Source organism: Pantherophis guttatus, chromosome 15, assembly GCF_059756535.1.
Source record: "Pantherophis guttatus breed Tessera chromosome 15, ASM5975653v1, whole genome shotgun sequence".
Lineage (NCBI taxonomy): Eukaryota > Metazoa > Chordata > Lepidosauria > Squamata > Colubridae > Pantherophis > Pantherophis guttatus.
The window spans coordinates 11,361,304-11,375,643 of NC_142077.1; the positions used below are offsets into that span (position 1 = coordinate 11,361,304).

At 38.8% G+C, this 14,340-nt stretch overlaps 1 protein-coding gene across 1 annotated transcript; it reads left to right on the top strand.

Annotated features, from left to right (window-relative positions):
* The first annotated feature begins 406 nt into the window (after positions 1-406).
* On the top strand, positions 407-14,065 carry FBXO2 (F-box protein 2). Its single transcript, XM_087879391.1, has 6 exons — positions 407-505; positions 10,077-10,326; positions 10,594-10,720; positions 10,985-11,080; positions 12,856-12,991; positions 13,213-14,065. The coding sequence occupies exons 1-6, from the start codon at positions 407-409 to the stop codon at positions 13,345-13,347; spliced, it is 843 nt and encodes a 280-aa protein (XP_087735517.1). The 3' UTR covers positions 13,348-14,065.
* Positions 14,066-14,340: the final 275 nt, after the last annotated feature.

Here is a 14,340-nt window from a genome sequence, read left to right on the forward strand (position 1 = left end):
CCCCCTCTCCCCAATGGTAAATGCCTGGGATCTCCCCCTCTTTGGAGCCCCCCAAAAACTGTAGAAGATCTTAATTCTCCCAGATTCAGCCCTTGTTCCCCCCTCTCCCCATGGTAAGTGCCTGGGGTCTTCCCTTCTTTGGAGCCCCCCCCAAAAACTCTAGAAGATCTTAATTCTCCCAGATTCAGCCCTTGTTCCCCCTCTCCCCATGGTAAGTGCCTGGGATCTCCCCCTCTTTGGAGCCCCCCCCCCAAAACTCTAGAAGACCTTAATTCTCCCAGATTCAGCCCTTGTTCCCCCCTCTCCCCATGGTAAGTGCCTGGGATCTCCCCCTCTTTGGAGCCCCCCCAAAACTCTAGAAGATCTTAATTCTCCCAGATTCAGCCCTTGTCCCCTCCTATCCCCAATGGTAAATGCCTGGGATCTCCCCTTCTTTGGAGCCCCCCAAACACTCTACAAGATCTTAATTCTCCCAGATTCAGCCCTTGCCCCCCCTCTCCCCATGGTAAGTGCCTGGGATCTCCCCCTCTTTGGAACCCCTCCAAAACTCTAGAAGATCTTAATTCTCCCAGATTCAGCCCTTGTTCCCCCCTCTCCCCATGGTAAGTGCCTGGGATCTCCCCCTCTTTGGAGCCCCCCCCAAAAACTCTACAAGACCTTAATTCTCCCTGATTCAGCCCTTGTCCCCCCCCCCTCCCCAATGGTAAGTGCCTGGGATCTCCCCCTCTTTGGAACCCCCCAAAAACTCTAGAAGATCTTAATTCTCCCAGATTCAGCCCTTGTTCCCCCCTCTCCCCATGGTAAGTGCCTGGGATCTCCCCTTCTTTGGAGCCCCCCCAAAAACTCTAGAAGATCTTAATTCTCCCAGATTTAGCCCTTGTCCCACCCTCTGCCCAATGGTAAATGCCTGGGATCTCCCCCTCTTTGGAGCCCCCCAAAAACTCTAGAAGATCTTAATTCTCCCAGATTCAGCCCTTGTCCCCCCCTCTCCCCATGGTAAGTGCCTGGGATCTCCCCCTCTTTGGAGCCCCCCAAAAACTCTAGAAGATCTTAATTCTCCCAGATTCAGCCCTTGTCCCCCCCTCTCCCCAATGGTAAGTGCCTGGGACCTCTCCCTCTTTGGAGCCCCCCCAAAACTCTACAAGACCTTAATTCTCCCAGATTCAGCCTTTGTCCCCCCCCTAACGGTGCAAGCTTTGCACAGCTGTAGGTCTCATTGGCAGGGCTTGGAGGTTGGAGAAGAAGGGCGAGTGCTGGCAGGGGACACCCCAAAAAATGGCTAAAAAAAGAGACAACACAAACTTCTTGCTTGGTGTGTGTGTGAGTGTGTGTGAGAGAGAAAGACAGACCCCCCCCAAAAAAGGACAGGAACTGAGGGGATTTGGGAAGGGTTTTTTTTCCCAGGCTCAGGAGCAAAGGAAGTGGGGATCCAGAGGGGGAAAGCGATGGAGACCCTGCTGCAGATTTGGAGAGGAGGATCCAGCAAGAAAGACTGACTCATGATCCCCTTGGCAACCCTCACTCCATCTCCCAAAGAAATCGCCTGGTCAGCAACTTTTAGATCGGCCCAGAAAGTTCCCTCTGAAGAATAGAATAGAATAGAATAGAATAGAATAGAATAGAATAGAATAGAATAGAATAGAATAGAAGAATAGAATAATTAGAATAGAATAGAATAGAATAATTAGAATAGAATAGAATAGAATGATTAGAATAGAATAATTAGAATAGAATAGAATAGAATAATTAGAATAGAATAGAATAGAATGATTAGAAGTATAGAATAATTAGAATAGAACAGAATAGAATAATTAGAAGAGAATAGAATAATTAGAATAGAATAGAATAGAATGATTAGAAGAATAGAATAATTAGAATAGAATAGAATAGAATAATTAGAATAGAATAGAATAGAATAATTAGAATAGAATAGAATAGAATGATTAGAAGAATAGAATAATTAGAATAGAATAGAATAATTAGAATAGAAAGAATAGAATAGAATAATTAGAATAGAATAGAATAGAATAATTAGAATAGAATAGAATAATTAGAAGAGAGAATAATTAGAATAGAATAGAATAATTAGAATAGAAAGAATAGAATAGAATAATTAGAATAGAATAGAATAGAATAGAATGAATAGAATAGAATAATTAGAATAGAATAGAATAGAATGGAATAATTAGAATAGAATAGAATAGAATAGAATAATTAGAAGAATAGAATAATTAGAATAGAATAGAATAGAATAGAATGATTAGAAGAATAGAATAATTAGAATAGAATAGAATAGAATAATTAGAATAGAATAGAATAGAATAATTAGAATAGAATAGAATGATTAGAAGAATAGAATAATTAGAATAGAATAGAATAGAATGATTAGAAGAATAGAATAATTAGAATAGAATAGAATAATTAGAATAGAAAGAATAGAATAGAATAATTAGAATAGAATAGAATAGAATAGAATGAATAGAATAGAATAATTAGAAGAATAGACTAGACTAGACTAGACTAGACTAGAATAAATAACTATTGGCCAAGTGTGATTGGATACACAAGGAATCTGTCTTAGGTGCATAAGCTCTCAGTGTACATCAGAAGAATAAAATGCATTCATCAAGAATAAAAAGGTACAACACTTAGCGATAGTCAACGTTACTAATAAACCATCAAATCGTATTAGGAAACAAATAAAAAAACAATATAAATTGAAAGATACAGGCAACATGGTTATAGTCATAAGTGGGAAGAGATAGATACTAGTAAGGAAGAGAAGATGAATAGTAGTGCAGACTTAGTGAATAGTTTGGCAGTGTTGAGGGAATTATTTGTTTAGCAGAGTGATGGCATTCGGGGGGGAAAAACTGTCAGATGTAAATGCCTTATTCTCCAATGTGTAAATAATGTATATATGGAACATCAGGGGTTAACTTATTCTTTGGACTTTAATGTATTCATAACTTACCACTCCCATTCCTAGCTCCACCCCTTGTATATATAAGGAGCCACCCTCACCATTCTCGTTGCTTCTACCTCGAATATTCAGTGAATATAGAATGCCTATCATAATTAAAAAGAAATATATTTAAAGCTTTAACTTCTATTATCTTTATTGAGTCTGATCCTGAAAATATTGCAACAAGCTGGTAGCAGAGGATGGTTGATTGACTCAATAAGTAATTAAAAAATGTCCAAGAAAGATAGGCCCAACACCAGGGCCTACAGCAAAGAAATAGAAACTGATCAAGAGATGATCAACGAATCCACCAATGCGATTTCGAGAGAATCCGAAGAATACACCACTGAAGAAGAAGAACTAATGAGTGAAAATAATGACCAGAAAGAAATCGAAATAGAAAATAACGAACTCAGGTCAGAGATATTAAAGATACTAAAAAGCCAAAAGAATGATGAAAGTCTCATCGCGGACCTCCAGGAGATGCTGAAGAACAGCGGAGCAGCGAGAGAGAAAAACGTCATTAAAGAAAAACCCAAAGATCAAAAAATCGTAAGTGAGATGACTACTGAGAAAATAGTTGTTAAAAAGAAAAGATGTGATCCCGCGCGAAATTTTGAATGGCAGCCATCTTGGTTTCAACGAACTTCAAAAGAGAATGGAGCAGAGCCAATCAAAACGCTCAGTTCAAAATTTCTGGCGCGAAAAACACTATCAGACGAAGAAAGTGAGAAAGAAGTCTCAAACTCTTCAGATGATCCAAAATCAGAAAGTGAAGACGATTTAACAAAATCTCAAGTAAAATCAGCAATGAAAACGCTTTTTGCTGCTTTTGGGCCAAGACTGAAAATTACCAAGACATCTACGAAGAAGCAAGAAATCAAACCGGCGACTCAAGACCTGCACGCTCCCATCCTGACTTCGAAAGCGACGACGCCCGAGCCCAGAGAGCCATGCCGATTTCGCCCTACACCACAGACAAAATCGAATACCAACGCACACAAAAAGAAGAAAAGAACCGTCACCACCACCAGAACCCCAAAAACCGAGCCAGAGACCGACTCATCTGAGGAGGAGCGGATCGAGAGAGCTGAAAGGGAGAGAACCTTCCACGACGCCACCAAAGAAGAAATGAACAACGCGCATGTGCGAAACTACGTAGACGACCCAGAAGGACTTGAACTGGCCAGAGAACCGCGCAGACTCATTGCAAGCATCCCAATGCCGTTCTGTAATTTCCTGCACTTGAGAGATCACGGACTGCCCCAGGTTGTAAGTAATGGACAGAATAATGTAGGTAACTTACCCAGTGACTTCCCAAAACTTAGAATTGATGGCATTAATTTACAAGAGTGGTATCAACAGCTTCAGGTTATTTTCATGAAAGAAAATTTACTATTCTTTATAACTAGCCCTCCAAGAAGACCTTGGACTTTAAAAATAGATTGTTTACATCATAGAGCATTTTTCATAATAATATCTAGCGTGTCTCCTGCAATGTATCATAGCATCAAACCAAACCTAACTGTATCAGAAATAATTCAATGCATGTTTAATCTATTTCACAGCGATAGCGTAGCTACAACCACAAGAATGTCTAAGGATTTCTTTTCCTCTAGAGTAAAACCAGGGGTTTCTATAAGTGAGCATTTGATAAATCTAAACAAAATAAGAGCTGAGCTACAATTGAGGGGGGAAGTGATTTCAGATCAAACAATGAAAAGTGTTATTATCAATTCACTTGATCCATCATGGGATAGCTTTATGTCACACTTAGATACCATTAATTTGGGATATTTATCCATAGAAAGTCTATCTAACAAATTGATAGCAGAAGACAATTCAAGAAAAAATCGATCCAGTAACCAAACAGACCACAAACCTTTTAGGAAAGTAGTCTTTCAAGATAAACATAATGAGGCCTTTAGATGCTACAATTGTGGATCCAGGGAACATAGTAGAAGAGACTGCCCCAAAGTCTCAAGAGAGAGACATAGACCAGAATATAGGAGCAAATATAATTACAGACAATCTTCCACAGATAGACACAAATATAGAAGCCCACCAAATTACAAAGAAGGTAGAGGGGGTAGAGAAAATTCAAAAGAGAGGAAATCTGGGTCACTGAATGGGCTAAATAAACAAGACAGCACCAGAACACAGCAGGATGAGAATAACAATTGGCTTATTGACTCTGGTGCAACAAATCACACCACCAACAACAAAAGTATATTATCTTCATTTATAGAAGATAAGTTTGTGATAAAGGTAGCTAATCAAGAAAAGGTTCAAGTACTAGGCAAAGGAAATGTGACCTTGCCTGGTCTAGGGAAAATAGAGGGGGTATTATTAATCCCAGAAATACCTCACAACATACTAAGTGCCATAAAATTAAGCAGAGAATCTGATATCAATATAGTTTTCTCAAAGGGGAAAGCAACTATAGAAAAGAACAAAACAAATGTAGGTACTGTAATGATAAAAGGAGGTCTACCCTATCTGATAACTAAAGAAAGATGTTTACATAACATTGATTCAAATATGGAAGATTGTATTGAAGCAGATGATGAAAATGTCAGTAACAGTGACAATGATGAGTGTAGAATAACTCATGATCACAAAAACACATACAAGGAAAAGAAACCAAAAATAGGTAAACCAATTCATGATGAGTGTGCTCACATCTTACACAGGAAGTTAGGACATGCAAGCTTTCCTGTAGTACAAAAAATGACTGAACACGCAGAAGGTGTCAAAATAAAAAATTGTGAAAATTATTTGGAATGCTCAGTATGTAAGTCCACCAAACTAAAAACCAGTCCCAGACCAAAAAAATCTAACAGATCAACTAACAATATTTTTGATTTAGTACATATGGACTTAGTTGGTCCATTAAGTCCCTCAATTACCTATAGAAAACGTTACTTCCTAACAATAGTGGATGACTACAGCCGATATGGTTTTGTTTACACATTAAAGCACAAGGATGAAACATTTCAGAAATTTAAGGAATTCTACAAACGTATAGAAACACAACATAATATCAGAATAAAGCAAATTATGACAGATAGGGGATGTGAGTTCATGTCTAAAGAATTCTCCCAATGGTTAAAGGATAGAGGAATGTTACATTTCACGTCCAATCCTTTTTCTGCATTTCAAAATGGAGTTGCAGAGAGGAAAAATTCCACACTACAAACCATGATTAGGTGCACATTAGAGGATGCTGGTTTAGGCAAACAATTTTGGTCAGAGGCATTACATTATTCGAATTACACTCAAAATAGAACCTGGTCCAGTATTGTGAATAAGACACCATATGAGGTGATGTACAATAGAAAACCCAAATTATCACACATGCACATATTTGGAGTCACTGCAGACGTACACATACCTAAACAATTGAGGAGAAAGGGAGAAAACGTATCCAGGAGATTAAGATTCATGGGATACGAAACTGGAACCAAAGGGTACAGATTTATTGATAGTAATAACAAATTTATAGTATCCAGAACAGCTGTGTTCCATGAACAGGCCAATTGGTCAAAATTGCACCTTAATGAAATATTTCCTAATAAATGTAAAGATACGATATCTTGTGAGGAAGGAACAACAGAAAATCAAAATATTAACAAAAGTAAGAACAAAACCAAAACTTGGACTAATAGTCAGCATAAAATAAAGACAGACACATTAACAAAAAAGGAAGCTAGATATTTGCATGATAACCATAGCAAGCCTGAAAGAACTATTAGAAACAATAGAAACCAAATACCAAATAAATACAAAGATTACATAATGCATATGAATGGAGAACAAATAACACCTAATACGTATGAAGAAGTATTGAAACTTCCACATGAAGAAAGAGAAAAATGGGAACTAGCTATGGAAAAAGAGATGGAAAGTTTACAAGGATTAAATGTATTCACACCTGCGATCGCACCTAAGGATAAAACAATTATAGGTACCAGGTGGATTTATAAAATTAAGAACTTAGAAGGAGGCAATACCTTATACAAGGCTAGACTAGTTGCACAAGGCTATGCACAAAAATATCCAGAAGACTATACTGATACATATTCACCCACAGTGAGAACAGAGAGTGTCAAAACAGCCCTTGTAGTAGCATCTGCACTCAATCTGGACGTATTCCAATATGACATACAGACCGCATACTTACATGCAAAATTAGATAAGGAAATATATGTAAGAGCACCACACAGTCAATACACTAATAAGAACGAAATTTGGTTATTAAATAAGAGTCTGTACGGATTAAAGCAATCCGGCAAAAGATGGTACGATTGCTTGGTAAAAGTACTTAAGACCATGGATTTCAACGCCACCACTGCTGATAACTGTTTCTTTGTAAAAAAGAGTAATGATCATATTGAATTTGTATTAATTTACGTGGACGATATTTTATACATTGGAAAGCATAAAGAGAGCAGGGAAATCTTTGTAAATAAGTTAAATGAACACTTCTCACTGAAATCTCTGGGTAAAGTGAATAAATACCTTGGTGTGCAAATTAACAAAACTAAAAGGGGATTCAAACTTACACAGAAAGATAAAATCATCGAACTCCTAAACAAATGTAACTTAAATAATGCTAAAACCTGTGACACCCCTATGCAAACTGATTTTCTTAGAAACACTGATGAATCTTCCCCTGAGTTTAAAGACAACACATTTTACAGATCAGTTATAGGTTCACTCCTTTATATATCTAATTGGACTAGGCCAGATATTGCATTACCTCTCAATCTATTGTCAAGATATGTTAGTAAACCAACCTTGTATCATTGGGAAGCTGTCAAAAGAATTCTAAGATATCTGAAGGGTACATTAGATTTTTGTTTAATGTTGGAACCCAATAATGACAGAGAACCAAAAATTACTTGTTATGCTGATGCAGATTGGGCTGGTGATACAACATGCAGAAAGAGTACTTCTGGTTATGTTTTTCTATTGAATGATTGTCCAGTTTACTGGTATACTGGTAAACAAGAACTAGTGGCCACTTCTACTACAGAAGCGGAATATGTTTGTTTGTCCAAAGCTGCAAATAACCTTGTATGGTTCAATGATCTGATCACTGATGTTTGGAAGAAACCCACCTTACCATTTATTATGCATGAAGACAATAAAGCGGCCATTGAAATATCCAGATCCGATGCAATTGGACAAAGGTCCAGGCATATTGATATAAAGTTTAAGCATGTGAGACAACTGTCTCAAGACGGATTCATTAAAGCAATACATTGCGATACTTCTGAACAATTAGCTGACATATTAACAAAACCCTTACCTTCTAAACAACACAAATATTTAACTTCTAAATTATATGTATTATATTGTCCTGAATCAGAATGTAATTGGTGTTGTGTAACGAACCGGCATTTAGAGGGGGATTTGTCAGATGTAAATGCCTTATTCTCCAATGTGTAAATAATGTATATATGGAACATCAGGGGTTAACTTATTCTTTGGACTTTAATGTATTCATAACTTACCACTCCCATTCCTAGCTCCACCCCTTGTATATATAAGGAGCCACCCTCACCATTCTCGTTGCTTCTACCTCGAATATTCAGTGAATATAGAATGCCTATCATAATTAAAAAGAAATATATTTAAAGCTTTAACTTCTATTATCTTTATTGAGTCTGATCCTGAAAATATTGCAACAAAAACTCTTCTTGTGTCTAGCTGTTCTGGTGTGCAGTGCTCTATAGCGTCATTTTGAGGGTAGGAGTTGAAACAATTTATGTCCAGGATGCGAGGGGTCTGTAGATATTTTCCCAGCCCTCTTTTTGACTCGTGCAGCGTACAGGTCCTCAATGGAAGGCAGGTTGGTAGTAATTGCTTTTTTTTCTGCAGTTCTAATGATCCTCCGAAGTCTCTGTCTGTCTTGTTGGGTTGCAGAGCCAAACCAGACAGTTATAGAGGTGCAGATGACAGACTCAGTAGTTCCTCTGTAGAACTGGATCAGCAGCTCCTTGGGCGGTTTGAACTTCCTGAGTTTGATTCTGCCTTCCTTTGATTGCTTTCCGAAGGGCAACTCAGCAGGGTCTGAAATGACCCCTTAGTGCCAATCTCAATGTAGCCATTAATTGAATAAGATATTAATAGAAATTTAGAAAAAGATGATTAAGAGATTGAGATACAATGTTCAATTACAATGTCTGTAATTGAAAAAGGTGGTGTGAAAAATAAAGCTGAAGAAATATATTGTTTTTGGTAAAATGGTAAAATGATTAATAGGAAATAAGAAACGATGAATTGGTCCACTTTGGAAAACAATGGACATTAAGAGACAAATGTGAAATATCAAACTAATAATAAAAAAAAGAAAAAGAAAATAAAAGAAACCAAGGATGGAAATGACTAAAGTTTAAATTAAAGGGTTTCAATAGAAATAAGGAAATAAGAGAAAATAAATGGATGATAACTTATGAAATGTGGCGATTTTGAGAAATATATGGGATAAATGGAGAAATAAGACAAAGAAAGGAAATAAGGTTAAGATTGGAGGTCAGGGTGGATGGCCAAATTTATATATCTTTTAATTGTTTTTTAATATTTGTACTGCATGTTTTTTAATTCTGGCTGTACACCGCCCTGAGTCCTCAGGGAGAAGGGCGGTATAGAAATTCAATAATAAATAAATAAATAAATAAATAAATAAATAAATGTTGATTAGATAGTAAATATTAAGTAGAGATGAATAATAAAAAAATAGGGAAAAAAAAAAGAACCTTATGGCAGAAATTGAAATATATAAATTATATTTGGGAAATATTTAGGTTACAAGCTGTATAAATTTTGACTCTTGTCAAAACGGTATAGAGCAGTGGGTCTCAACCTTCCTAATGCCGCGACCCTTTAATACAGTTCCTCATGTTGTGGTGACCCCCAACCATAATGTTATTCCTAAAACCATTGAAAAAATGTACTGTTTGTTTGTTTGTAGGTTTGTTTATTTAAATATATATATATATATATATATAAATTTTTTTTAGCCAAACTGAGGAACCAAAGTCCCTTGGCCTGCCACCGAGATGCAGGCCAACTCTCTCTCTCTCTTTGCCACCCCCCCTTCAAGGACGCCCTTCCGGAGCCCCTCCTGGTGCGGATCCTGGCCGGCCTGCCCGCCCTCGACTTGGTGCTGGTGTGCCGCTTGGTTTGCTCCCAGTGGAAGGCGCTGGTGGACGGAGGGGCCCTCTGGCTGCTGAAATGCCAGGAGGAGGGCTTCGCGGGCAAGGACGCGGACGAGGAAGGCGCAGAGAGCTGGCAAACCCTCTATTTTCTCCATAAGAAGAAGCGGAATTTGGTCAAGAACCCAAACGGAGAAGGTAAACAGGTACCCCAGCCTTGGGAGCGGGGTGGGGGGTGGGGAGAGTAGACCCTGGCCCAGATCTGGGCAGCCCCCTCCCGTTTGGCCCCTTTTTCCTGAGCCAGGCTCTCTGGGGGGGGTGTCTCTGGGCCACAGAGACCTTCAAAGGGCATCAGGAAGGTCCTTTCCCTCCAAGCGGGATAATTCGTTCTCCCATTCTGTTGGGGGAGAGGGGAGAATTGGGAGCAGAGTGAGCATCTTTTGAGGCTTTCCTGCTCGGTCTTAGAGGGTCTCCAGCATTGGGAGGATGTGCAAAACGGGGGCGACGGCTGGAAAGTGGAAGAGCTGCCGGGCGATTTCGGAAAAGATTTCCCCAAGGAGGAAGTCCACACCTATTTCGTCTCCTCTTTTGAGTAAGTCCATTTCGCAGGCTTCTGGGCAGCTCTGGACCGGGCCGGGTGGGGTACGGGTACATGCTACATGTCCCAAGAGCTCAGGAAACCCAAGGGGAACTCAAAGCAATCTGCTTTCCTTTTTTTTTTTTAAAAAAAAAAATCAAGTTTCTAGTCCTTATGGTCAAAAAAAAAAAAGAAAAAAAGAAAAAGAAAAAAAAAAGGATGCCAGGCCTGGAAGCAGCAGCTTTGATCCTTTTTCACCACGACTCTTTTGTTCCTCAGCTGGTGCAGCAAATCCCAAATAATTGACCTGCAAGCTGAAGGCTACTGGGAGGAGCTGATGGACACCACCCAGCCCAAAATCGTAGTGAAGGACTGGTGAGTGGCCAGGTGTCCCCAAGCCCCCCTCCCGTTCTTCCCTGGGGTCACCCCTTGCCTCCCAATTCCTCTTCCTCAACTCCTACCCTCAAAACGACGCTATAGAGCACTGCACACCAGAACAACTAGACACAAGGACAGTTTTTCCCCAAACGCCATCACTCTGCTAAACAAATAATTCCCAATACACTGTCAAACTATTCACTAAGTCTGCACTACTATTAATCTTCTCATCGTTCCCATCACCCATCTCCTCCCACTTATGACTGCATGACTGTAACCTTGTTGCTGGTATTCTTACGATTGATATTGACTGTTTCCTAATATGATTTGATTGCTTATTTGTTCCCTATGACTATCATTAACTGTTGTACCTTATGATTCTTGATGAACGTATCTTTTCTTTTATGTACACTGAGAGCTTCTGCACCAAAGACAAATTCCTTGTGTGTCCAATCACACTTGGCCAATAAAATTCTATTCTATTCTATTCTATTCTATTCTATTCTATTCTATTCTATTCTATTCTATTCTATTCTATTCCATTCCATTCCATTCCATTCCATTCCATTCCGTATTTTCTATTCTATTCTATTCTATTCTATTCTATTCTATTCTATTCTATTCTATTCTATTCTATTCTATTCTATTCCATTCCATTCCATTCCATTCCATTCCGTATTTTCTATTCTATTCTATTCTATTCTATTCTATTCTATTCTATTCTATTCTATTCTATTCTATTCCATTCCATTCCATTCCATTCCATTCCATTCCATTCCGTATTTTCTATTCTATTCTATTCTATTCTATTCTATTCTATTCTATTCTATTCTATTCTACTCTATTCTATTCTATTCTATTCCATTCCATTCCATTCCATTCCATTCCGTATTTTCTATTCTATTCTATTCCATTCTATTCCATTCTATTCTATTCTATTCTATTCTATTCCATTCCATTCCATTCCATTCCGTATTTTCTATTCTACTCTATTCTATTCTATTCTATTCTATTCTATTCCATTCCATTCCATTCCATTCCATTCCGTATTTTCTATTCTATTCTATTCTATTCTATTCTATTCCGTATTTTCTATTCTATTCTATCCTATTCTATTCTATTCTATTCCATTCTATTCTATTCCATTCCATTCCATTCCGTATTTTCTATTCTATTCTATTCTATTCTATTCTATTCTATTCTATTCTATTCTATTCTATTCTATTCTATTCTACTCCATTCCATTCCATTCCATTCCATTCCATTCCATTCCATTCCATTCCGTATTTTCTATTCTATTCTATTCTATTCTATTCTATTCTATTCTATTCTATTCCATTCCATTCCATTCCATTCCATTCCGTATTTTCTATTCTATTCTATTCTATTCTATTCTATTCTATTCTATTCTATTCTATTCTATTCTATTCTATTCCATTCCATTTCATTCCGTATTTTCTATTCTATTCTATTCTATTCTATTCTATTCTATTCTATTCTATTCTATTCTATTCTATTCTATTCTACTCTATTCTATTCTATTCTATTCCATTTCATTCCGTATTTTCTATTCTATTCTATTCTATTCTATTCTATTCTATTCTATTCTATTCTATTCTATTCTATTCTATTCTATTCTATTCTATTCTGTATTTTCTGTTCTGTTCTGTTCCGTTCCATTCCGTTCCATTCCAATTCTATTCTATCCTATCCTATCCTATCCTATCCTATCCTATCCTATCCTATCCTATCCTATCCTATTCCTCCACCAGGTATGCCGCTCGCTGTGACGCCGGCTGCCTCTACCACCTGAAGGTGAAGCTGCTGTCCGCTAACGAAGACACGGTGGCCGAATTCGAGAGCGAAACCATCGCAGTGCCCCAGGACAATGAGGGCGAGTGGGCTGAGGTTTGTACCCAGGAGAAAACTCCCCCCACCACCCCAAGAAGTCAAGGAGGAAGAGAGAAGGGTTGGGCAGGCCTTTGCTTTCCCGCTCCTGTTCCTAAACCGGGTTGGGACCCTGTTTCGCCCCCCCCCACCCTATTTCCTGGGCCAGGGGGCGATGAGTTGAATTCTCTGCTCTTCCATCCGAGTGTTGTTGTTGTTTTTTTTCCCCTACCTGGCTTAAGATCACTCACACCTTCGCCGATTACGGTCCCGGCGTGCGCTTTGTCCGTTTCGAACACAGCGGTCAGGATACGGTGTTCTGGAAGGGCTGGTACGGTGCCCGAGTGACATCGAGCACGGTGACGGTGGAACCTTAACTCTCTGCATTTGCACGTCGGCGCAGGCTGGCCCCTCTGCAGGAAACCTTCGCTACGAAACGATGCCTGGGAACTGGGAAATATCACATTAAAAGCAAAAAAAAAAAAGTTCCATTCATTTAGCCAGCAAAGGAGGGCCCTTCTTAACAGCATTATGCCTCCCCCCACCCCACCGGGCAAAGCAGTGTACTCGAAGCCCTTACAACAACTACTCACCGGAATAAAAATTTAAATAGTCGATAAAGTTAAACATATATTTATTTTATTGGCACTTCCAACAAAATCGATGTTGGTATGGGGCCCCTACGTTAAGACAGCCCTGCTTGGCCATGATTTAACTGAGAGTCCCTCCATATCCATTGGGCAAATGCGCAAATAAATTCAGTTTCCAAAAATAAAAAAAAGTTACAGCTGTGGTTGTGAACAAGAGAAACAACTCTCAAAAGTTGGAGGGGAAAGAGAGGGAGTGGGGGAGAGAGAGAGAGAGAGAAAGGAGAAGAGAAAGAAGAGGAAAGAAGAGAGGGAAAGAAAGGTGGAGAGAAAGAAGAGAGGAGGAGAAGGGAGAAGTGAAAGAAGAGAAGAGGGAAGAAGAGAGAGAAAAGAGAAGGAGAAGAGAGAAAGAAGAGAGGAGGAGAAGGGAGAAGTGAAAGAAGAGAAGAGGAAAGAAGAGAGAAAAGAGAAGGAGAAGAGAGAGAAAGAAGAGAGAAAGAAGAGAAGAGAGGAAAGGAAAGGAGAAGAGAAGGAGGGGGGAGAGAAAAGAGAGGAAGAGAGAAAGAGGAAAGAAGAAGAGGGAAAGAAAGGTGGAGAGAAAGAAGAGAGGAGAGAAGAACAGAGAAGAGAAAGAAGAGAAGAGGAAAGGAGGAGAGGGGGGAGAAAGGAGGAAAAGAAGAGAAAGGAGAAGAAAGAGAAGAGAGAGGAAAGAAAAGAATAGAGGGAAAGAGAGAGTGGGGGAGAGAGAGGAGAGAAGAGAAGAGAAAGAGAAAGAGATCTCCC